Raw genomic sequence first — 24,955 nt, 5'->3', positions numbered from 1 at the left:
GGCCTGTGGAATGAGAGGATGGAGCTCTTCACGCTTGAAAAAGGTGGACCACACTGGGATCATCACCCTTCACTGGAGGGAGGTTGTCACCATCCAGATCATCAGGATCCACATCCCCCGGATCCGGAGTCTGATCCGGGTCTACTCCCGGACCCGTCCCAGAGCCTGCCGCAGCATCTGCACCTGCTCCCGGGTCCTGTGGCTCTCCGAGGGAATCCCCTGTCTGGGGAGAGGGATCCCCCGGACCCTGCTGCGCATCCGACAGGGTTCCCATATGTCCAAGCCACTTCGGCACTGCCTGCCTCCTAGCCAGGAAGGCTTGGTGCATAAGTAAAATAAATTCCAGGGAAAACTTCTCTGGGTCTCCTGTTTCCTCAGGAGAATCGCTGGGGCACCGTCCGCAACATCATCCCCCACAGGGGCCAAAACGGATGGGGAATCCTCCTCAAGTGACCCGTGGAGCAACGCCTTCCCACCCCCCCCCTTGTGGGGGCATTCGGTCAGCCCTGACTAGCTCTCCATGCCGGAGGAGCAAGCCACACAAAGGGTAGCAGAGTCCAGTGCCTGCCCACACACACCACAAGCACGGCAGGCCAGTGATTTTGTACAAGGGCCCATTAATTCGGCCGCGCAGCCACGCGGTCTGCCTGAGGGGAGAAAAAACAGCTGTCGGCAAAAAACGCGAACTCCAACGGAGCGGGAGGCCAAAAGAAAAACAAAACAGTCCCTAGCAGAGTAGTGCTGGAATGCGGCGAAAAAAAAAAAAAAAGGGGGACGAAATGCGCTGAAAAATACACAGGCTGAAAGCCCAACTCACCCTCTTCCTCTAGAAATCACCCGGAGTCCCGGGCTAAGAGGGAATACGCTGCTCCTTTTTTGAAACAGCTGCTATCCACAGCCTCTCTCTGCACCAACACCTTACCTCAGAAAAGATGTCCGCCGGCTCAGCTCCCCCCCTTTTTTTTTTTTAAACTTTATGAAGCAGCAAACAAAGGCAGAAGGAAAAGGAGCAGCTATAGCAGCTTTGGTGTGAAGTAACCAGGAGCCCTGGCCTTCCACACCCAAGAACATTCGGGCGAAACACAGATAGGGGTGTCCAACCCCTCGGATGCCTGGCTTCCAATGAGGGATGGCCCATGAAGGTGCCTTACACCTCAGGAAGCAAAGCTGAGAGAAAGGAAAAAGAAATCCCTGAAAAAAAATACTAAGTAACTAAAAATCAAATAAAACTAGTCAGACTGCAGGAGTGCATCTCTACCACCTGCTGGAGTCAGAGAAATACTGAGTGACTGCAGGTGCACTCTCCTTATGTAGCAGTGCCCAAAGTTCTAATTGTTCTCTGACTCTACCTGCTGGTAGGGATACACAACCCACTTTTCTGGACTGCTCTGGGTATGTTCAGGAATGGGTTATTATACTATAAATTTAAATTCTTCCAATGGGGTAACAAACCAGGGAAATTACTAGCGAACCTTTTAAAGGAATCACACCCAAAGACACTGATAACCACTCTTAAATGTAAGGCTAAGAATACAGTTGTCAAAGATACTAAGAAAATCTTACAAGATGTTTCTTTTTTTGAAAAACTTTATTCCAGTGAAGTAAACACCACCCAAGTTCAGGACAGTTTTTTCCAAAATTTGAGGTTAACTCTCCCTACTAATGATCAAAAAAGCTTTTTGGAAAAACCATTTAGTGAAAGCAAACTGGGGAAAGCTATTAGAAATCTGAAACTGGGCAAAGCACCCGGCCCAGACGGATTTAGCACAGAATTTTATAAATTGCTGGGTGACCAGTTGGTAACCCCTTTAATAGCAATATTTGATGCGGCTAAAGTAAGGGGAGCTTTTGAGTCAGGGCATAATTTGGCTACAATAATTTTACTACTGAAACCTGACAAAGACTCTTCACTACCTGATGTTTACAGGCCAATCTCACTTCTTAATCAAGACATAAAATTGCTGGCTGTAGTTTAGCTAACAGGTTAAATAGGGTGATATCCCTGGTACATATTGACCAAACAGGGTTTATAAAGGATAGATGCTCTAAATCTGAGAATATGCTAAGAAGTTTAGATTCTGAAAAAGCCTTCAAATGGTCTATGGTGGATTCTCAGACAAGGTGGTTGTGAGAGAAGCTTTCTACACTGGATGCGCCTACTTTACACAGAGCCCTGGGCACAAATTCAAGTAAATGGGACTCTTGTCACATAAGTTTCGCATATTGCATGGGACCAGGCAAGGATGCCCTCTTTCATCACTGTCCTGTGTGTCATCTTTAGAGCCTTATGCGATAAAGCTGCAAAATTTGTCTGTTTTCAGGGAATTGATGTGGGCAGTTGGAAAGTCAAGCTAAGTTTGTTTGCAAATGATTTGCTCTTATTTTTGGTAAGTGTTTCAAATAATACAATCCTTTGGTTTGTTTGCTGTATTGAAAATTAATTATAGCAAGTCAGAAGCCTTCCCAATTTGTCCAACTCTCAAGGATGAATGGTCTCCCCTTTTCCATTAAATTGGAATTTAACAACTTTAAAATACTTAGGTATTTGGTTAACTCATTCCCAAAAGAACTTACATGTTACCAATATAGTAAAATCCATAGACAATTGTGTAAGATTACTGAACAGACGGATGGATTTTCCACTGTTCTTTATGAGCAGATGTGCAGTGGTGAAGATGGTAATTCTCCCAAAATTTCTCTGTATGCAATTCAGATGATTCCAATTTGGGTGCAAAATGAGGAGATACAAAAATTCAAATCTGCAACTGGCTCCTTTATTTGGAGAAGGAGGAGAGCACAGTTAAATTATGCTTTGTTATTTAAGGACAAAAGATATGGTGGTCAAGCACTGCCAGACTTGAGGGCATATAATGTAGTTTCCTTGATTTGCTATGTATGAGAGTGGGCATCACTGCAAGCAAACTATGATCCAGACTGTTTACTGGATAGTATCGCTGTGCTTTGACAAACACTCAATTTAATGCACCTTTCAAGACTAAGGACGGTGATGGTAGATAGATGGGAGTTTTGGTTTGGGCACTTCATAAGACTAGGATTTGGTGGAGAAAAAGGAACAACTCTTCTCCACATATATCCCCCCATCATTTTTCTCACTGGGAACCCAGATTTCCCAAGTGGTTTAGAATACCACCCCCCTTTTAGAGACTGGAAAAGCAGGGGGTTGTACTGCTTGCGGGCAGTTTATAATGGCTAAAGATAATTTATGTACCTTTCAACAGTTAAGGGAAGATTGGGAGTTAATAAAACTTCTTTGCTTTTTTACAATTAAAACACGATTGTTTGCCTTTAGCCAAATCTGAGTTGCAAAAAATTGCTTTTTCTGATAAAATCTGAAATGTTTTTTGACACAATACCTAAATTTAACAAAATTGGCATATGGATGATTTATTTATTTATTTAATTTCTTTTACTATACCGATGCTCAAGACTAGGTCTTATCGTACCGGTTTACAATGTAACTGAGGGGAAACCAATTAACATCAAGGTAGAAAGTAAAGTTACATTAAACAGGGAGCATAAAACCTGGGCAATGGAAGACAGTACAGAGTTTAAACTAAGAAACAATTAGAGAGAGATAAATATATAAATCAACAAAAAACTGTAAGATACATAAACATAGGTTTATCCTAGGCAGTTATTAGCATGGTATGTCCAGAGGGAGAAGGAAAGGGTGAGGTTGGGTGGGGGGGAACGGGAGAGGGAAAAGAGGGGGGGTAGGGATTGGGGAGGGGTGGGGGAGTGAGATGATGCATATTAAACAGATTTTATCGGAATCCGATAAAATCTGTGAGATGATGCATATTAAACAGATTTTAAACATATTAAACAGATTAAACAGATTAAACATATTAAACATATTAAACATATTAAACATATTAAACATATTAAACATATTAAACAGATTTTAAACAGATTTTAAACAGATTTTAAACAGATTTTAAACAGATTTTAAACAGATAAAATCTGTGAGATGATGCATATTAAACAGATTTTATCGGAATCCGAATATGACAAAATTAGCTGTACAATGGGCAGTAGATCTAGGATGGCCAACAACATCTAGTGACATATTGACAGCTTTCTCCACCCTTTACAGAAACTTACTACCAGTTACTCTAAGGGAAGTACAATATAAAATTATCCATAGGATATACATTTCCTTGGTCCTTAGTGTGAAAATAAAACTCTGCTTGAAATGTCACCAAGAGAAAGGGAATCTTTCATGTGTTTATTGAATGTAGTCAACTGCAACCCTTTTGTAATCAGGGCATGACATGTTAAATCAATTGGTGGCATCTCCTATTACCTGGACAGGAAAAATGTCTTTCTATACTTGTTTGATTACCCTGGCCTACCCAAAGGTGATGCTAGAGTGATCAGCACTGCCCTCGCCATCGCCAAAAAGTCTATTTTGTCCTGCTGGAATAGTGGAGATATACCAAACAGTGTCTGAAAACAAGATATGATTCATTTTTTTTCCAGTTTTACAAAATGTGACTGCAGATTTCTCTGGCTCCTTATTGAAGCAGAAAACCTATTTTCAATTGTGGTCTCGTTTGCAGGTAATATTGTGACTGTGTTACAATCCGACAAAGAAACTTTTCTGGCATTCATTTACTGGGTATCTAACGGGATGAATGTGATGGATGAATGTAGGTGACTGGAAAGATACAGAGATGTTGTTAAAAGCTAATGGAAAAGCAAAACAAATTATGTATAGTTATATTGTATTTTACATGATGGTTGAGTGCAAATTGGCCTTCACTTGTTACTTTATAATGCTTCAGTAAAGAAGTTAAAAAAACAAAAATGAAGGTCACGTGATGTGATATGAGAGAGAGGATGCGTTTTCCTCTAGTTCCAGGGCCCTCTTTGCCCATCTGAATCCAATCATAATGTGGAAATCTGAGTGGATAAAAGTACCTCCTGAAATGGAAGCATAAGCACTGTACAGACAGATGTGTGTTTCAGAAAGAAAAAAAAGAGACTCTGGGCAAAGAAAAGGGTTAAAAGGCTGCTGAACCTAAAAAAGTCTGGCAACCCTGGTAAAAGAAAGGTTTGTGTATGAGTTGGGGCTGCTTGGTGGTTGTGTTAGAAGAAATGTTTGAGAAAGTTAATGGTCACCTCTCAGCAATAAATAAAAACCTGGAGGGGCTGAATCAAGGCTATCGGGGATAGATGACTGCGTGCAAAGTAGAAGCACTAAAAGTGGCTATAAAAGCTATGATGATAAACTTGAGGACCTTATGAACCACAGCCACAGAAGCAAGCTGAAAGGACTGATCAGCTCTCTCAAATCCCAGCTGTTGTGGGAGTTGCATTTAGATGAAAAAAGTAAGGGCTCTTATGATTGGAAAGGGCCCATAGTCTAGGGACAAACTCACAGATCCAAACTGATTGCAAACAAAATGCTGGTTATGCATGTCTATAGAAAGAATTTTCAACCTACAAAACAAGGGGAATTAAAGTCCTTGTATTTGAGGAGATGCAGAGTTCACACCAGGATGTGTAAAACTGGTGGAAAAAAATAGCTGATTTCTTTTGCAATACCCAAGCAAACCAATGATTTTGAAGACAGTAGCTATTACAAAAGCTGGAAGGGTAAGGAAGAGAGCAGACGTGTAGCTATGGGACTACCGATATGTTACATACCCATGTTAAGAGTTTGACAGTCTATGTATTTGGGTAATGCTCAGCAAGCCTGGAAATTCAGTTTGACATGACTGTGGTAATTCAGACTGTGACAACATGTGAGATGTGGACACCTAGGAATATGAAAGGATCTGGAATGGCCTTAGTAAAAGTTTACTGAGTTCATGTTCCCAATTGTCATTTATATTAACAGAGAGCGAACAGCCCAGCTCTGCGTGATCAGATGATCTAGTCCAGAAAGGGAGAGCGACAGGCACAGGAAGAGCCCAGTAAAAGCAGCAGCTATGCTGATATGCACAAACAGGGTCAGTATCTCCATAGAGTGTCTTCGTCTTCTCTTACCCTGTGTGTGGGTGCTAATATGTGGTACTTTGTACACAAAAAGAAGGGTCCAGAGCTGGTATCTGAACACAACCCGAGACAGTCTCTAAACAGAAACTCTGATTAAGGTAATGAGTAAGAAAGAACTAGGAGTGGAAAAGAGGAACATAAAAAGGCAGCAAAATTAACTTTTAGAGCAGACAGGGCAACATGGGGAATGGATTCACTTTAGTTCTAAGTTCAAGTCTATGTCCATGACATTTATTTATTTAAAAATCTGAGTGCACTGCCCAAAAGTTCCTTGTGAACTCTCGGCTGGACCAGGGAGCAAAAACCTGTGACAGGCAATCCAAAACAATTACTTTGCCTATGAGCCACCAGGCTGACCTTCTGAATATCTTTTCATTTTAATTATTTTCTAGAGCAGAAAGAGTAAGAGCAAGTTTGCTTACCGTAAACGGTGTTTTCCTTAGATAGCAGCTGAATTAGCCATGCTGTCTGGGTACGTCCTCCGTGCCACTAGGTGGCGGAGCTCTCTCTAAGTCTAGTAAAGTCTTTCAGCTAGGAGCTCCCTCCTGTATATTGTCAGGATTGCCTCAGGCTCCTCAGTCAGTATCAAAGCAAGTAGGTTAGGATAGAACTGTCCGGGGAGGAGCGCGGGCCAGCATGGCTAATTCATCTATCTACTGTAATGCACTTTTTCTAGGACTCCCAAATACAACAATAAGACCACTTCAAATTCTACAAAACACAGCAGCGAGAATACTAACTGGAAAAAGAAGAAGAGACCATATAACAAACTCTGGCCGAACTTCACTGGCTACCCATAGAACACAGGATAAAATACAAAGCACTATGCACCATACATAAACTAATACATGATGAAAAAGCAGACTGGCTAAACACTGCACTACGGGTACACGTCCCACACAGGAACCTTCGATCAGCAAACAAAGCTCTCTTAACCATTCCCTCCGTCAAGACAGCGAGGCTAACCCAGGTAAGAGAAAGGGCATTGTCTTTAGCAGGAGCCACACTCTGGGACACAATGCCTTTGGAGATCAGATTACAGAGAGACCCCAAAACATTCAAGAGAAGTCTAAAGACATGGCTTCTTAAACAAGCCTTTTATAAAGAGACCGGAGAATAGAAAAAACACTGGAATAAACAGAAGAGCACCGGCACACAGCACTATTCTCATAAATGTGCATTACAATATTTTAACAAATTGAGTACACAATGAATGTAATAAGATAACACAATAAATGTGATTTGTTTGACCTGTAAAAGCACCTTCTAGGTACACCTGGCCAGAACCTACATCACAAAACATTTGTACGTATTTTTATGATTTAATGTAACCGAAACTTAATGGCACCTGTTCAAATGTTCTATAGTATGCTTACTCCAAACTTATGTGCCTACATGTAAACTGTTGCGATGGTATATAACTTAGCGATGGTATAGAAAAGACTTAAATAAATACTGAAAACACCATTGACGGTAAGCAAACTTGCTCTTTTCACATAGATAAGCATCTGAATTAGCCACGCTGTCTGGGAGTCCCCAGCTGATGTACTGAACAGTTGTGTTATGTCCAGAGTGCTTGATTTGCTCAATACTAGAGATAGTGGCGGACAGTTCCTATGAAGGCTTCGGTTTTGTGGAACTTGTGCTCTTCTGAAGGATAGTCTGTCCCATTAATGCGTCATCCGCTGCTTGTTTGTCCAAACAATAGTGGGATGTGAAAGTGTGTAACGAGCACCATGTCACCGCTTTACATATATCTATGATTGGTACTTCATGAAGGCTGGCTATTGAAGTTGCCATTGCGCGTACCTGATGTGCTTTTGGTGATGCAGGTAACGTCTGTGATATTTGAGTATAGCAAAATTGGATGCAGTTAGATATCCATGTGGATAAGGTTCTCTTTGTTACTGGCCATCCTTGTGAATTTGGATTGAATGAAATGAATAACTGGGATGGCCTAGTGGGAGAATCTGTGCGCTATTTGTAGTAAGCCAGTGCACGTTTACAGTCTAGAGTATGTAGTTTCCTATCATTGCTATTATGATGAGGTTTTGGATGAAACATAGGTAAGGTGATAGTCTGGTTAATATGGAAACTGGAGATCACCTTTGGAAGAAATTTCGGGTGTGTCCATAAGGTCACTGTCATGGTGAAATTGAAGATAAGGAGGGTAGTGAACCAGGGCTTGTAGTTCACTTATCTGTCTCGCTGAAGTTAAGGCCACCAAAAAGAGTACCTTCCACGAGAGGTAACGAAGGTAACAAGTTTCTAAAGGTTCAAATGGTGGAAGCATGAGCTGTTCGAGAACTGTGTTAACATCCCACGGCACCGGTGGTTTCTGTAAAGGTGGACGTAGGCGTAGTATTCCTTTCATGAATCTCGAAACTAAAGAATGACATGAAATAGGCTCTCCATTAAGAGGGATGTGGTAAGCTGCGATAGCACTTAAATGAACCCATAAAGAGGAAGTGGCGAGTTCGTCACTATATAGCAGATGAAGGTATGAAAAAAATTGTTCTGGTGAGCAAGTGAATGGGTCTGTTCCTGTGGATAAACACCAAGAATTGTAGCGAGTCCATTTTCTTTGGTAATTGAGTCTTGTGGATAGTTTCCTTGAGGACAGTAATATGTCCTGGAGAGCAGGAGAGATGTTGGTATGCGAGCCTCTCAATCTCCATGCCGTGAGGCGTAGGAAAGAGTGAAGGGGATGTAGCAGTGATCCATCGTCCTGTGTAAGAAGGCGATCGTTGTCCCCCAGGGGCATTGGATTGCAAATAGATAGGCGTAGGAGGTAGCTGGACCATAAGAAAATGCCATACTGGGTCAGACCAAGGGTCCATCAAGCCCAGCATCCTGTTTCCAACAGTGGCCAATCCAGGCTATAAGAACCTGGCAAGTACCCAAAAACTAAGTCTATTCCATGTAACCATTGCTAATGGCAGTGGCTATTCTCTAAGTGAACTTAATAGCAGGTAATGGACTTCTCCTCCAAGAACTTATCCAATCCTTTTTTAAACACAGCTATACTAACTGCACGAACCACATTCTCTGGCAACAAATTCCAGAATTTAATTGTGCGTTGAGTAAAAAAGAACTCTCTCAGATTAGTTTTAAATGTGCCCCATGCTAACTTCATGGAGTGCCCCCTAGTCTCTCTACTATCCGAAAGAGTAAATAACCGATTCACATCTACCCGTTCTAGACCTCTCATGATTTCAAACACCTCTATCATATCCCCCCTCAGTCGCCTCTTCTCCAAGCTGAAAAGTCCTAACCTCTTTAGTCTTTCCTCATAGGGGAGTTGTTCCATTCCCTTTATCATTTTGGTAGCCCTTCTCTGTACCTTCTCCATTGCAATTATATCTTTTTTGAGATGCGGCGACCAGAATTGTACACAGTATTCAAGGTGCGGTCTCACCATGGAGCGATACAGAGGCATTATGACATTTTCCGTTTTATTCATCATTCCTTTTCTAATAATTCCCAACATTCTGTTTGCTTTTTTGACTGCCGCAGCACACTGCACCAACGATTTCAATGTGTTACCCACTATGACACCTAGATCTCTTTCTTGGGTTGTAGCACCTAATATGGAACCCAACATTGTGTAATTATAGCATGGGTTATTTTTCCCTATGCATCACCTTGCACTTATCCACATTAAATTTCATCTGCCATTTGGATGCCCAATTTTCCAGTCTCACAAGGTCTTCCTGCAATTTATCACAATCTGCTTGTGATTTAACTACTCTGAACAATTTTGTGTCATCTGCAAATTTGATTATCTCACTCGTCGTATTTCTTTCCAGATCATTTATAAATATAGGGGTAGATTTTAAAAGAAGCGCGATCAGCCTACTTTTGCTTGCGCATAGGACTCAAGCAAAAGTACGCTGGATTTTAGTAGATACGCGCGGAGCCGCGCGTATCCGCTAAAATCCTGGATCGGCGCGCGCAAGGCTATCGATTTTGTATAGCCTGCGCGCGCCGAGCCGCGCTGCCTCCCCCCGTTCCCTCCAAGGCCGCTCCGAAATCGGAGCGGCCTTGGAGGGAACTTTCCTTTGCCCTCCCCTCACCTTCCCTCCCTTCCCCTACCTAACCCACCCGCCCGGCCCTGTCTACACCCCCCCCTTACCTTTGTCGGGGATTTACGCCTCCCGGAGGGAGACGTAAATCCCCGCGCGCCAGCGGGCCTGCTGCGCGCCGGGCCGCGACCTGGGGGCGGGTACAGAGGGCGCGGCCACGCCCCCGGGCCGTAGCCACGCCCCGTGCCCGCCCCCAAAACGCTGCCGACACGCCCCCGCAACGCCGCGCGCCCCGGCCCCGCCCCCCCGACACGCCCCCCTCCGAGAACCCCGGGACGTACGCGAGTCCCGGGGCTCTGCGCGCGCCGGGAGGCCTATGTAAAATAGGCTTCCCGGCGCGCAGGGCCCTGCTCGCCTAAATCCGCCCGGTTTTGGGCGGATTTAGGCGAGCAGGGCTCTGAAAATCTACCCCATATTGAACAGTAAGGGTCCCAATACAGATCCCTGAGGTACTCCACTGTCCACTCCCTTCCACTGAGAAAATTGCCCATTTAATCCTACTCTCTGTTTCCTGTCTTTTAGCCAGTTTGCAATCCACGAAAGGACATCGCCACCTATCCCATGACTTTTTACTTTTCCTAGAAGCCTCTCATGAGGAACTTTGTCAAACGCCTTCTGAAAATCCAAGTATACTATATCTACCGGTTCACTTTTATCCACATGTTTATTAACTCCTTCAAAAAAGTGAAGCAGATTTGTGAGGCAAGACTTGCCCTGGGTAAAGCCATGCTGACTTTGTTCCATTAAACCATGTCTTTCTATATGTTCTGTGATTTTGATGTTTAGAACACTTTCCACTATTTTTCCTGGCACTGAAGTCAGGCTAACCGGTCTGTAGTTTCCCGGATCGCCCCTGGAGCCCTTTTTAAATATTGGGGTTACATTTGCTATCCTCCAGTCTTCAGGTACAATGGATGATTTTAATGATAAGTTACAAATTTTTACTAATAGGTCTGAAATTTCATTTTTTAGTTCCTTCAGAACTCTGGGGTGTATACCATCCGGTCCAGGTGATTTACTACTCTTCAGTTTGTCAATCAGGCCTACCACATCTTCTAGGTTCACCGTGATTTGATTCAGTCCATCTGAATCATTACCCATGAAAACCTTCTCCATTACGGGTACCTCCCCAACATCCTCTTCAGTAAACACCGAAGCAAAGAAATAATTTAATCTTTCCGCGATGGCCTTATCTTCTCTAAGTGCCCCTTTAACCCCTCGATCATCTAACGGTCCAACTGACTCCCTCACAGGCTTTCTGCTTCGGATATATTTAAAAAAGATTTTACTGTGAGTTTTTGCCTCTACAGCCAACTTCTTTTCAAATTCTCTCTTAGCCTGTCTTATCAATGTCTTACATTTAACTTGCCAATGTTTATGCTTTATCCTATTTTCTTCTGTTGGATCCTTCTTCCAATTTTTGAATGAAGATCTTTTGGCTAAAATAGCTTCTTTCACCTCCCCTTTTAACCATGCCGGTAATCGTTTTGCCTTCTTTCCACCTTTCATGGCCTTGGCCATGCAGGTGCTATTAGTATTAGATCCGCTTGGTCTTCGATGCATCTCTGTGTCGTTCGATCGATGAGAGGTATCGGAGGAAATGCGTATAACAGACTGTGCATCCAACTGATTAAAAAGGCATCCGGAGCGAGTCTGTGTGGACTCGGGTAGACAGAGCAAAAGGTCTTTAGTTTTGTGTTGACTTCTGTTGCAAAGAGGTCTATGGATGGGAGCCCCCAAACCAAGAATATGTGTTTGGTCACTTCTGGGTTTAGCTCCCATTCATGGGGGTGAAAAATTCTGCTGAATTTGTCTGCTCTTGAATTGTGAATGCCTGGCAGATAAGTTGCCTGCAGGGAGATGAGCCTGTCGTGGGCCCATTCCAGAATCTGAACTGTTTCCTTGCAGAGGTTCCATGAACTGGACCCTCCTTCTTTGTTTTTGTAAAACACAGAGATGACACACCTTAATATATCTACCTCAGCTACCCACCTGTCTCTTCCCTGCTTCCTCCTACATCCCTGTTCCCCGCATCCCACCCCCATCATTCCTCCTCCCTCCCTGATATCCTTCTCCCAAGCCCTTACCGCTTATATTCCTTTTGCTCATGTAAATAGTTAATAGTTAGACTTCTCTGATTTTTTGCTTTGTCTAAAATATACGAATTTCTCCCATATAATAACTCTGCTTACCCTATCCTTTTAGATTAATCTCTGTTAGTCATTAAACTATTGTAAAGCTTGTTGCTATGTTATGTTACACTGTGAACCGAGGTGATGTTGCTAACGTGCCCCGGTATATAAAAAACCTTTAAATAAATAAATAAATAAAATATTGTAACTTGATTTTCCATGTGATTCATTACAATTTTTCCCCAAAGGAAGTTTTCGAAGGCTCGAATGGCGTAACGTACTGCTCTCTGTTCCAAGAGGTTGAGGTGCAGTGTCCGTTCATATGAAGTCCACCGACCTTGGGTCTGTAAGTGGTCTAAGTGTGCTCCCCATCCTGTGGGGGATGCATCTGTGGCTAGTATGATCCGATGTCGTAATGGGCGTAAGGGGGAGCCCGCTTGTAGTGATCCTGGAAGTAGCCACCACTCCAGGTCCTGTTTCTTGCTGTCGGTCAATGAGATTGGAGTCAACAATGGTTGGAGAAATTGGTCTCATTGATGTTTCAACCCCCACTGCAGATGGCGTACATGTAGGCGTGTATTTGGAACCACGTAAATGGATGCAGCCTATGTCCAAGAACAGTGAGGACCTGGCGTGCTGGTACTGTCATATTGCGAAGAAGAATTGTAGCTAGCGTCGAAAGAGTTAATGCTCTCGGATGCAGCAGGAATGCCTTGATTTGGACTGTGTCTATGAGGACTCCTATAAACTGTAAAGTTTGAGTGGGTTCCAGATTTGACTTCTCGTAGTTGATGAGAAGGCCGAGATTGTCTAGGCACGAAATCGTTCGAAGACGATAGTAGCAGGCAATCAAACACTATTACGAGACAATCAGCCAATCGTCTAGATAAGGAAATATCTGCAACCCCTGTAGTAGAAGGTGAGCCACCACCACTGCTAGGCACTTGGTGAACACTCTTGGGGCAGAGGAGAGGCCAAATGGAAGGATTTTGTATTGGAAGTGTTGATTTTCCATCTGAAAAAACACAGGTAACACCTGGAATTGGGATGCATTGGTATGTGTGCATATGCATCCTTCAAGTCCAGTGAACACATCCAATCCTTGGGTTGAAGAAAGGGAAGAATGGATTTGAGAGAAGTAATTTTGAATTTCTCTGTCTGGAGATATTTGTTGAATGAGCGAAGGTCTAAGATTGGTCGTAGTCCTCCTGATTTCTTGGGAATTAGGAAATATTGGGAGTAAAACCCTAGATGTTTCTCTGGGTAAGGTATCTTCTGAATACAATTGTTTTGTAAGAGAAGTCGTATTTCCTGCAAAAGATGAGATTTGTGAGATGTGAAAGTTTTTTGATGGATTCATTGTGGAAGGGTAGGAAGGGAGGAAAAGTGGAGAGAATATCCATGTTGAATTATGGATAGTACCCATTGATATGATGTTATTTTGCTCCAGGCTGGAAGAAAATTGGATAATCTCCCTCCTACTGGTAGTGGTGGTGGCAGAACAATCTTTAAAATCCTGAAGCAGGTTTTGTTGGCTGAGTGTTAGTCGGCTACCGAGGTTGCCGGGGGTTGCTTGCCCACTGGCGAGGTGCTGGCTGTTGATACGGTTGCTGCCTTGATGGGTAGTACGTTTGAGGTTTGTAATATGGTTTATAAGATTTGAAGGTTGGTTTCCTGTAAGGAACAGGAATAGTCTATTGACCTCGTGCTGTGGTGGAATGCTGAGGTGCTGTTAAAGAAAGGACCGCAGTTTTCTGTTCCTTAAGCTTTGTAACAGTAGCTGTAAACTGGTCACCAAACAAATTAACTGGGCGACAAGGTAAATTTGCGAGCTTTTCGTGGACGTCATCACGAATGGCACTGGAGAGTAACCATGTAAGATGGCGTGCCGCTAAGGCATTAGCTGAAGATTTTGCCGATATATCGAAGCCCTCATGAATCGATCTTAAAAGGTGCCTTAATCCTTCTTCCAAGATATAGTATGGAGTAGGTAATGTGTCATCTGTAGATCCTTGTTGTAGGTGTGGGTTTAATGCCTGCAAATTCTCAAATAAATATTGAGCCATAGAAAACTGATGATTTTGTATCCTGGCATTGAGCATTGCAGATTGAAAGGATTTTTTAGCAAAATCATCTAGGGACCTATTTTCCATAGTTGGAGGAATGTTAGAACATATTTTTGCATTACGAGCTTCTTGCATCTCAGATTCGACTACGACTGATTGGTTTGGAAGCTGGACTACAGCATGAAAGGAAGAATCTTTCCTCTGGTATTTAATGTCTACCTTCCGAGATGTTGGAGGGGTTGATAAGGGAGTGTCCCATGCCTTTTCCATTAATGCTGTTAAAACCTGGTGTTGTGGTAAAGCCACCGGCTCATTGAGAACGTCAAAGATTTTCAGGATGACCAACATTTCCTGTCAGGGGTCCGGGATCCTTTTGGTTTCAACATTTAATATCTGACCAACTTTGTCAATAAATTGAGAATATGAGGAGGTCCTCCGGAGGGGAAGAAGATTGTGGAGGTAAGTCTGGTGACCCGTTGAGGAGTTTCAGGAAGTATCCGAATCCGATATGTACTCTGTTAATGGTAACTGTGAAGGTGGGAGGCTTTTTGGTGCCGTACCAGGTAATGCTGGATCCTCTGGAACAGATAAAGGTTGTGGTGGAGGTCCTGTAGGTGGTAGCGCCGATGTTCCTACAGACTGTGAAAATTGACTAAGAATGGTGGTGATTTGAGACATTACTTGTGTTGCTAAGGCCGATGTAGATGGCTGGGAGATGGTGCAGGCATTGATGGTGGCGGTGAAGGCAAAACCTTTCCTGGAATCTGCGTACCAATGGATGATACAGAGGCAGAAGACGACAATCCAGGTGATAAAGATGTGTCCGAGAGGCGGATTGGTGATCTCTCTCCCTCGGATTCAACCAGCAAGGGTGTTGAAACCTCTTTCTTCCCTTTATGACCAGAATGGTGCTTTTTTGGTAATTTAAGAGTTGGCTGCGTCGGGGTAACCCCTGGTGCATCGATAGGAGTTGGTTGCGTCGCAGATGCGTCTCTTGAAGCAGATTGCATCGCAATGTCCTTTCTGCACAGATATCGAATGTGTTGATGGTGCGTCGGGTCGATGCTTCTTCGACGCAGTATCTGGTTTGCGTTGATGCTTCAGCGCGTCGGTAATCCCACGCTTCAATATGGCGTCGGCTCTTCTATCCCCAGAGCATCGATGCGTCGATTTAGTCGAATGCGTCGGTGAAGCACATGGCTGTGGTGCCACCGACGCATCCCCCGCGCCTTGAATTAATTCTCGGCTAGCGGTCAAAAAACGGTGTCCTGACCTGGGGGGGTCAACTGAAGAGGCTCTCCTCGATGACGGGTCCTTTTTTCTTTGCTTAGGACCTGGAGAGGAGTGAACAGAGGCTTCAGAAGTGGCATAAGAGCCTCAAACTCTGGACTTTAAGTCTTGGATCCTTGCAGCTCGCTGTCTTTGAGCCCGTGGGGACTTGCGTCCGCAGTCCACATAGTTCTTTTGATCATGTTGGGGTCCGAGATACAGGGAACAAGATGAATGGCCACACGAGCAAAATTTAAAACCTGGACAAGGCATAGCTCAGCAGACCCCAGTAATGTTAAACTGCTGCTTTTTTTGATCTGTTCGTTTAACTTCTGTAAAACTTTTTTTCCTCACAATTTCAGTTTCTCTCAGGAGAGAGGAGCTCCACGAGGCTAACGATCGCGCGGAAAAAAACTGACTAAGAAGCCTGAGGCAATCCTGAGAATATACAGGAGGGAGCTCCTAGCTAAAAGACTTTATTAGACTTAGAGATAGCTCCGCCACCTAGTGGCACAGAAGACATACCCAGACAGCATGGCTAATTCAGATGCTCATCTACGTGAAAAGGCCAGGTTCTTCGAAATCCATCAGAAGACCTCGGCTCAGGTCTGGCTGAAACATTATCTTGCAATGATGCTGATGACCACATCCCCCAACCACAGGTGCTGATGTTGCAGTCCATGTGGGGATGCACGGCTGCATGCACAAATCCATGATCCATTTCTTCATGCATGCAGCTACACCCTCCTCTGCCAGCATAATGAAGAAACAGAAAAAGACAATTTCTGAAAAAATGTATCAAGCTACACAAGAAAAACAAGATGGTACCACGGGAGTGACTGCTGTGACTTGAGTCTCTCAGAAAAGGCCTCTGATATTTTTACCTTTCCTTCACTAGAATGGGCAGCAGAAACGACAGGGTCATTTATCATTCAAGATGAACCCGAGTTCCATGCTTGTTCCTCAATGTGACACTCAAGGGTACTGCAATATCACCAGTACGTGATGTAACAGTGTAAAAGGCTGCCTTGGCAGGGAAGAGAGGGTAAGGGCACAGATGGAGTAAGGTCTGCAATACTGCAACTGGACAAGAAATTGGTCAGGCTAGATAAGCCTTGCAGTCATATTATATATTTCTATAAAAATGGGCCTCACGTTTTCTATGGTGATCCAAGACTTTTTTTTTTTTCTTCCGTGCACTTGTTATACTCCTGTAATGTATACTCTTATGTTTTAATTATGTACGTTATAATGTATTGATCACCCCTTGTTTTATGTAAACCGACATGATACGAACTCCCGTGAATGCCGGTATAGAAAAACACAAATAAATAAAAAATAAATAAAAGACTAGTTAATAGTTCACTATCTGAAAGAAGGCTAGATTTCTATTAAATCCAAGTTTCTTCCAATTGCCTACTCTGGTCTCTATAAGATTATCTAGGAGATACCGCAGACACTACAAAGAATACTACCAACATGAAATACTCGAATACTTATCCTGACTAGGTTTTGCTTTACAGTGCATACTAAACTATCTACATTATTAAATGGCACCTTTCTTCCAGAAAGTATAGCTCAGCACGTGATATTACAACCGACTGCCAGCATATAGGATACCGGCTTCAAGCAATGACACAGCCAGGAACAAATGCACTGATGTGTGTGCAAAACATGGTTTTCTGCACATAAAATCCTGAGTACAGGTCCCAGATTCTGCCCATAGACTAACATTAGCCCTGGAGCTGGACTAGGAGTTAGGTTTCCAGAGCTAAGAGAACACAAGGTAAGTCTGCGCTCCTCTCTGCACTGGGGGAGTAATAGGTAATGCCATCATTAGTGTGGACCCATCGTTGTGCACACGTTTTTTGTATGCAAAACTGCTCACTGCATTGGCAGTAAAGTTTGCGAAGACCTGAGGCAATTTATTACAAACAGGCTCTTAGAGGTTTACAAGAAAATGTTTTGCTGTACGCTAGGTCTTTTCTTTGCACACATCTTCCAGTCTGTGCGCATTTTTTAACGCCGGATACATTTGCATACCATTAGCTTACTGCACACAGTTTAGCGCTCAGTTTTTTTACAGTAAGTAAAAGCAGAAATCATGTTAAATGTTAATTATGTAGCATCTCCTTCCATGGCCAGCGTGCCCCCAGTTAACAGTACGTGACGAAGCTCTGCATGGAACAGAACCACCTACACGTGCCCCATCCCAACATCAGGCTTCAGCGCTTTAACATCTGCTGGCTCCTTCTGTCACATGAGCTTAAAAGGGATTAGTCATATCCTTCCTGAACTCCTAATATGGATTCCATATTAGAAACATTCACAGCGATTCAGAGAAAGCAAGCAGCCCCATTATGCAATAGAAAACACACAAAAAAACGCAGCTTGTACAGTATTTGATTTAAGAAACTCATGATTTAGGAGCATCATGAAAGAAAACCTACTGAATACAAGAGAAAGCACGAAGGAGGACATGAGAAACGCAGCATCTCAGCACAAGAAGGCTGAGGATGATCACATGATGCCCCAATTCCCAAACCCAGTGGGACAGGGAACTAAATCTTCCCCCACTCCAAGGTCATCGGAAGCAGAAACAAAATATTTTCCAGACAAGAGCAAAAAAACGGTAAACATCGGCGAGAAGAAAGCAAGAACCCGCTGCCCCGCAGAAACCCACATCTGGACAACATTCTCCATCCAGCCAATGAGGAGGGAAACTCCCACCCCTCAAACATCTCCAAAATCATCACCACCACCTCCTCTCATCTCTCCAGATCCCTTCCCCTCTATCCATCCATCTATTCATCCCCAGCCTCAACCCCTCCCTCTCCATTACTCTGTCCATCCAGAACCTCACTACCTTCCCTCTCTCACACCCTACCACTCTATTAAACCCCATCCTCTCCCCCCTTCACTCTATCCATCCCGAGCCTCACTACCTTCCCTCTCTCACACCCTACCACTCTATTAAACCCATCCTCTTCCCCCCTTCACTCTATCCATCCCGAGCCTCACTACCTTCCCTCTCTCACACCCTACCACTCTATTAAACCCCATCCTCTCCCCCCTTCACTCTATCCATCCCGAGCCTCACTACCTTCCCTCTCTCACACCCTACCACTCTATTAAACCCCATCCTCTCTCCCCCTTCACTCTATCCATCCCGAGCCTCACTACCTTCCCTCTCTCACACCCTACCACTCTATTAAACCCCATCCTCTCTCCCCTTCACTCTATCCATCCCGAGCCTCACTACCTTCCCTCTCTCACACCCTACCACTCTATTAAACCCCATCCTCTCCCCCCTTCACTCTATCCATCCCGAGCCTCACTACCTTCCCTCTCTCACACCCTACCACTCTATTAAACCCCATCCTCTCCCCCCTTCACTCTATCCATCCCGAGCCTCACTACCTTCCCTCTCTCACACCCTACCACTCTTAAACCCCATCCTCTCCCCCTTCACTCTATCCATCCCGAGCCTCACTACCTTCCCTCTCTCACACCCTACCACTCTATTAAACCACATCCTCTCCCCCCTTCACTCTATCCATCCCGAGCCTCACTCCCTCCCCTTTCCATCACTTTTAGAGCAGTGAGCTGCGAACCAGGGAAGCCAGGGTTCAAATCCCACCAACACTCCTAATGACCTTCCCCTCCATCACTCTGTCCAGCCCCCTCCTGGCGCTCCTACCCCCTCCTCCCCCTCCATCACTCTGTCCAGCCCCCTCCTGGCGCTCCCTACCCCCTCCATCACTGTCCAGCCCCCTCCTGGCGCTCCCTACACCCATCCTCACTGTCCAGCCCCCTCCTGGCGCTCCCTACCCCCTCCATCACTCTGTCCAGCCCCCTCCTGGGGCTCCCTGCCCCCTCCAGCACTTTGTCCAGCCGCCTCCTGCAGCTCCCTACCCCCTCCATCACTCTGTCCAGCCACCTCCTGGTGCTCCCTACCCCCTCCACCACTGTCCAGGCCCCTCCTAGTGCTCCATACCCCCTCCATCACTGTCCAGCCCCCTCCTGGCGCTCCCTACCCCCATCATCACTGTCCAGCCCCCTCCCCCCTCCATCACTCTGTCCATCCGCCTCCTGCGGCTCCCTACCCCCTCCATCACTCTGTCCATCCGCCTCCTGCGGCTCCCTACCCCCGCCATCACTCTGTTCAGCCCCCTCCTAGGGGCTCCCTACCCCCTCCATCACTCTGTCCATCCGCCTCCTGTGGCTCCCTACCCCCTCCACTCTGTTCAGCCCCCTCCTAGGGGCTCCCCACCCCCTCCAGCACTCTGTCCAGCCGCCTCCTGCAGCTCCCTACCCCCTCCATCACTCTGTTCAGCCGCCTCCTGGCGCTCCCTACCCCCTCCATAGCTCGGTGCAGCCCCCTCCACTGCTCTGTCCAGCCCCCTCCTCGCCTCCTCCCCCTCCACCGCTCTGTTCAGCCCCCTCCCTCGCTCTGTTCAGCCCCCTCCACACCTCCTCCATCGCTCTGTTCAGCCCACTCCTCACTCCCTCCCCCTCCACCACTCTGTCCAGCCCCCTCCTCGCCTCTTCCCCCTCCATTGCTCTGTCCAGCCCCATCCTGGCGCTCCCTACCCCCTCCATCGCTCTGTCCAGCCCCCTCCTGGCACCACCACCCCCTCCATCGCCTCCTCCCCCTCCACCGCTCTGTGCAGCCCCCTCCTCGCCACCTCCCCCTCCACCGCTCTGGTCAGCCCCCTCCCCCTCCATCGCTCTGTTCAGCCCCCTCCTCGCCCCCCTCCATCGCTCTGTTCAGCCCCCTCCATCACTCTGTCAGGCACCCCCCTCGCCCTCTCCCTCGCTCTGTTCGGCCCCCTCCTCACTCCCTCCCCCTCCACCACTCTGTCCGGCCCCCTCCTCGCCTCCTCCCCCTCCAATCTGTCCATCCCCCTTCTCGACTCCTCCCCCTCCATCACTCTGTTCAGCCCCCTCCTCACTCCCTCCCCCTCCACCACTCTGTTCAGCCCCCTCCTCACTCCCTCCCCCTCCACCACTCTGTCCAGCCCCCTCCTCGCCTCCTCCCCCTCCACTCTGTCCATCCCCCTACTCGCCTCCTCCCCCTCCACCACTCCGTTCAGCCCCCTCCTCCCCCTCCACCACTCTGTGCAGCCCCCTCCTCGCTCCCTCCCCCTCCACCACTCTGTTCAGCCCCCTCCTCGCCTCCTCCCCCTCCACCACTCTGTTCAGCCCCCTCCTCACCTCCTCCCCCTCCATCACTCTGTGCAGCCCCCTCCTCGCCTCCACCCCTCCATCACTCTGCTCAGCCCCCTCCTCGCCTCCTCCCCTCCATCACTCTGCTCAGCCCCCTCCTCGCCTCCTCCCCCTCCATCACTCTGTGCAGCCCCCCTCCTCCCCTCCTCCCCCTCCATCACTCTGTGCAGCCCCCTCCTCGCCTCCTCCCCCTCCATCACTCTGTGCAGCCCCCTCCTCCTCTCCATCACTCTGTGCAGCCCCCTCCTCGCCCCCTCCCCCTCCACTCTGTGCAGCCCCCCTCCTCGCCTCCTCCCCCTCCACCACTCTGTTCAGCCCCCTCCTCGCCTCCTCCCCTCCATCACTCTGTGCAGCCCCCTCCTCGCCTCCTCCCCCTCCATCACTCTGCTCAGCCCCCTCCTCGCCTCCTCCCCCTCCATCACTCTGCTCAGCCCCCTCCTCGCCTCCTCCCCTCCATCACTCTGCTCAGCCCCCTCCTCGCTCCCTCCCCCTCCATCACTCTGTGCAGCCCCCTCCTCGCCTCCTCCCCTTCCATCACTCTGTGCAGCCCCCCTCCTCGCCTCCTCCCCCTCCATCACTCTGTGCAGCCCCCTCCTCCTCTCCATCACTCTGTGCAGCCCCCTCCTCGCCCCCTCCCCCTCCATCACTCTGTGCAGCCCCCTCGCCTCCTCCCCCTCCACCACTCTGTGCAGCCCCCTCCTCCTCCATCACTCTGTGCAGCCCCCTCCTCGCCTCCTCCCCCTCCATCTCTCTGTGCAGCCCCCTCCTCCCCTCATCACTCTGTGCAGCCCCCTCCTCGCTCCCTCCCCCTCCATCACTCTGTGCAGCCCCCTCCTCGCCTCCTCCCCCTCCATCACTCTGCTCAGCCCCCTCCTCCCCTCTGTTCAGCCCCCTCCCCGCCTCCTCCCCCTCCACCACTCTGCTCAGCCCCCTCCTCCCCTCTGTTCAGCCCCCTCCCCGCCTCCTCCCCCTCCACCACTCTGCTCAGCCCCCTCCTCCCCTCTGCTCAGCCCCCTCCTTGCCTCCTCCCCCTCCACTCTGTCCATCCGCCTCCTCCCCCTCCATCACTCTGTCCATCCCCCTCCTCGCCTCCTCCCCCTCCATCACTCTGTTCAGCCCCCTCCTCGCCTCCATCACTCTGTGCAGCCCCCTCCTCGCCTCCTCCTCCTCCACCACTCTGCTCAGCCCCCTCCTCGCCTCCTCCCCCTCCACACCTCCTCCCCCTCCACCACTCTGCTCAGCCCCCTCCTCGCCTCCTCCCCCTCCACTGTCCATCCCCCTCCTCGCCTCCTCCCCTCCACTCTGTTCAGCCCCCTCCTCGCCTCCTCCCCCTCCATCACTCTGTGCAGCCCCCTCCTCGCCTCCTCCCCTCCACTCTGTTCAGCCCCCTCCTCCCCCTCCATCACTCTGTGCATCCCCCTCCTCGCCTCCTCCCCTCCACTCTGTTCATCCCCCTCCTCGCCTCCTCCCCCTCCATCACTCTGTGCAGCCCCCTCCTCGCTCCCTCCCCCTCCATCACTCTGTGCAGCCCCCTCCTCCCCCTCCATCACTCTGTGCAGCCCCCTCCTCGCCTCCTCCCCTCCACTCTGTTCATCCCCCTCCTCGCTCCCTCCCCCTCCATCACTCTGTGCAGCCGCCTCCTCGCCTCCTCCCCTCCACTCTGTGCAGCCCCCTCCTCGCCTCCTCCCCTCCACTCTGTGCATCCCCCTCCTCGCCTCCTCCCCTCCACTCTGTGCAGCCCCCTCCTCGCCTCCTCCCCTCCACTCTGTGCATCCCCCTCCTCGCCTCCTCCCCTCCACTCTGTGCATCCCCCTCCTCGCCTCCTCCCCCTCCATCACTCTGTGCAGCCCCCTCCTCGCCTCCTCCCCCTCCATCACTCTGTGCAGCCCCCTCCTCGCTCCCTCCCCCTCCATCACTCTGTTCAGCTCCCTCCTCACCTCCTCCCCCTCCATCACTCTGTGCAGCCCCCTCCTCCCCCTCCATCACTCTGTGCAGCCCCCTCCCCGCTCCCTCCCCCACCATCACTCTGTTCAGCTCCCTCCTCACCTCCTCCCTGCTCCCTCCCCCTCCATCACTCTGTGCAGCCCCCTCCTCGCCTCCTCCCCCTCCATCACTCTGTGCATCCCCCTCCTCGCCTCCTCCCCCTCCATCACTCTGTGCAGCCCCCTCCCCGCCTCCTCCCCCTCCTGCACTGCCTCCAGTTGCCTCCCTCCATGATTTGTGTCTGAATGCCGCTGCCCTCCTGCCCCTGGCTCACCCTCGATGGCGATGACGTGCTCCCGGATCTGGCCCTGCAGCGCCGGCTCCTCGATCCTCTCCATCAGGTCGTAGATGGCGTAGATGTTGGGGTGCACGGACTCGAAGCGCTGGATCTCGGCGCGGATGGCGGCCGAGTTGGAGAGCAGGAACTGCGGGGGCGCGGCGGGGGGCAGGCCGGGCTGCGGGAGCCCGGCAGCTGCCGCCGCCGCGGCCCCCGCCGCCCCCGGGCCCTGCGAGGAGAGCCCGGAGCCGCCCGCCGGCCCCACCGCCACCGCCGCCTGCGGGAAGTTCATGCTGCGGGGAGGGGGGAGGAGGGAGGCGAGCCGCGCGGATAACGGTTTCTCGGTCCCCGAGGCGCGCGCGGCGCTAACGGAACTCAGCCCAGGGCCAATGGAAGAGGGAGGAAGGCGTCTCGCGCCGAGCCGGCAGCTCGCGACCGTCCAAGAGCAGCGGCACGCGCACAGCCGCCGCCGCGCGACCAGCAACAACAGCAACACCGTCCGCCAATCGGCGCGCAGCCTCGCCGCCCGGGCCACGCCCCCCTCCGCGCGCCCGTCTGCGTCATCGCACGCCTTGACGCCCACGCACGCGTTACAGCGTCCCCCTCTCCTGCATCAGTGGATGACCCCCGAGATGCAGTCCCACGCAGAGGAGGCGAGCAAGAGCAGGTTCAAACCCTTCCCTGCAGCAGAGAGGGTGCAAAGCATGCATCCAACCAATTGAACAGAGAGGGAAATGCATGCAGCCTCCGCACTGCAGAAAGTGAGCAAGCCATGCAAAGAGAAATAAATGCATGCATCCTTCGCACTGAACAGAGGGTAAAGTACATGCAGCCTCCGCACTGAGGAGAAAGATAAGTGCAGGCATCCTCTGCACTGCAGAGTGAGCAAGCCTTGCAAAGGACAAGTACATGCCTCCTCATTGAACAGAGAAAACTGCATGCAACCTCACCACGGAGAGAACTGCATCCATCCACTGCACTACAGAGTGAGCAAGCCATGCAAAGAGAGAAAAGTGCATGCATCCTTTCCACTGAACAAAGAGAAACTACATGCAGCCTCCCCATCGAAGAGAGAAAGAAATGCATGCAGTCTCTGCACTGCAAAGACACAGCAAGCCTTGAAAAGAGAGTTTGGTGCATGCATCCTTCCAACTGAACAGAGAGAAATGTGCATGCAACATCCATACTAAAGGAAGACAAAAGTGCAAACATCTTTCCTATTACAGAAGAGGGATAGAAGAGCATGCATCTTCCTCACTACAGAAAGTGAGCAAACCATGCAAAGAGAGAAAAGTGCATGCGTCCACCCCACTGCACACAAATAGAGACGAGCAAAGCATGCATCCTCCCCACTGCACAGGGAGAAAACAGAGCATACATCCTCTGCATTGCACAGGGAGAAAAGCATACATCCTCTGCACTGCACAAGGAGCGAGCAGAGCATGCATCCTCCCCACTACACAAATAGAGCAGAGCATACATCCTCTGCATTGCACAGGGAGAAAAGCATACATCCTCTGCACTGCACAAGGAGCGAGCCGAGCATGCATCCTCCCCACTACACAAATAGAGCAGAGCATGCATCCTCCCCACTACACAAATAGAGCAGAGCATGCTTAGTGCACACAGGGAGAGAGCAAAGTATGCATCCTCCCAACTGTACAGGGAGAAAGAGCATGCAGCCTCTGCACTGTACACGGAGCGAGCAGAGCATGCATCCTCCCACTGCACAGGGAGAGTAGAGCATGCATAGTGCACACAGGGAGAGAGCAAAGTATGCATCCTCCCAACTGTACAGGGAGAAAGAGCATGCAGCTTCTGCACTGTACACGGAGCGAGCAGAGCATGCATCCTCCCACTGCACAGGGAGAGAGAAGAGCATGCACTGCA

At 48.7% G+C, this 24,955-nt stretch overlaps 1 protein-coding gene across 1 annotated transcript in view; it reads right to left on the bottom strand.

Moving 5' to 3' along the window:
• Positions 1-23,626, bottom strand: part of AGAP3 (ArfGAP with GTPase domain, ankyrin repeat and PH domain 3) — a 1,011,227-nt gene extending 987,601 nt beyond the window's left edge. The window contains exon 1 of the mRNA XM_029587235.1: positions 23,063-23,626. Coding sequence (XP_029443095.1) covers positions 23,063-23,357 — 295 coding nt within the window. The 5' untranslated portion in view covers positions 23,358-23,626. The remainder of the gene's footprint in view (positions 1-23,062) is intronic.
• Positions 23,627-24,955: the final 1,329 nt, after the last annotated feature.

This window comes from Rhinatrema bivittatum, chromosome 2 (assembly GCF_901001135.1).
Source record: "Rhinatrema bivittatum chromosome 2, aRhiBiv1.1, whole genome shotgun sequence".
Classification (NCBI taxonomy): Eukaryota; Metazoa; Chordata; class Amphibia; order Gymnophiona; family Rhinatrematidae; genus Rhinatrema; species Rhinatrema bivittatum.
The sequence above is the reverse complement of the archived record's forward strand: the minus strand, read 5'-3'. Positions and strand labels throughout refer to the sequence as shown.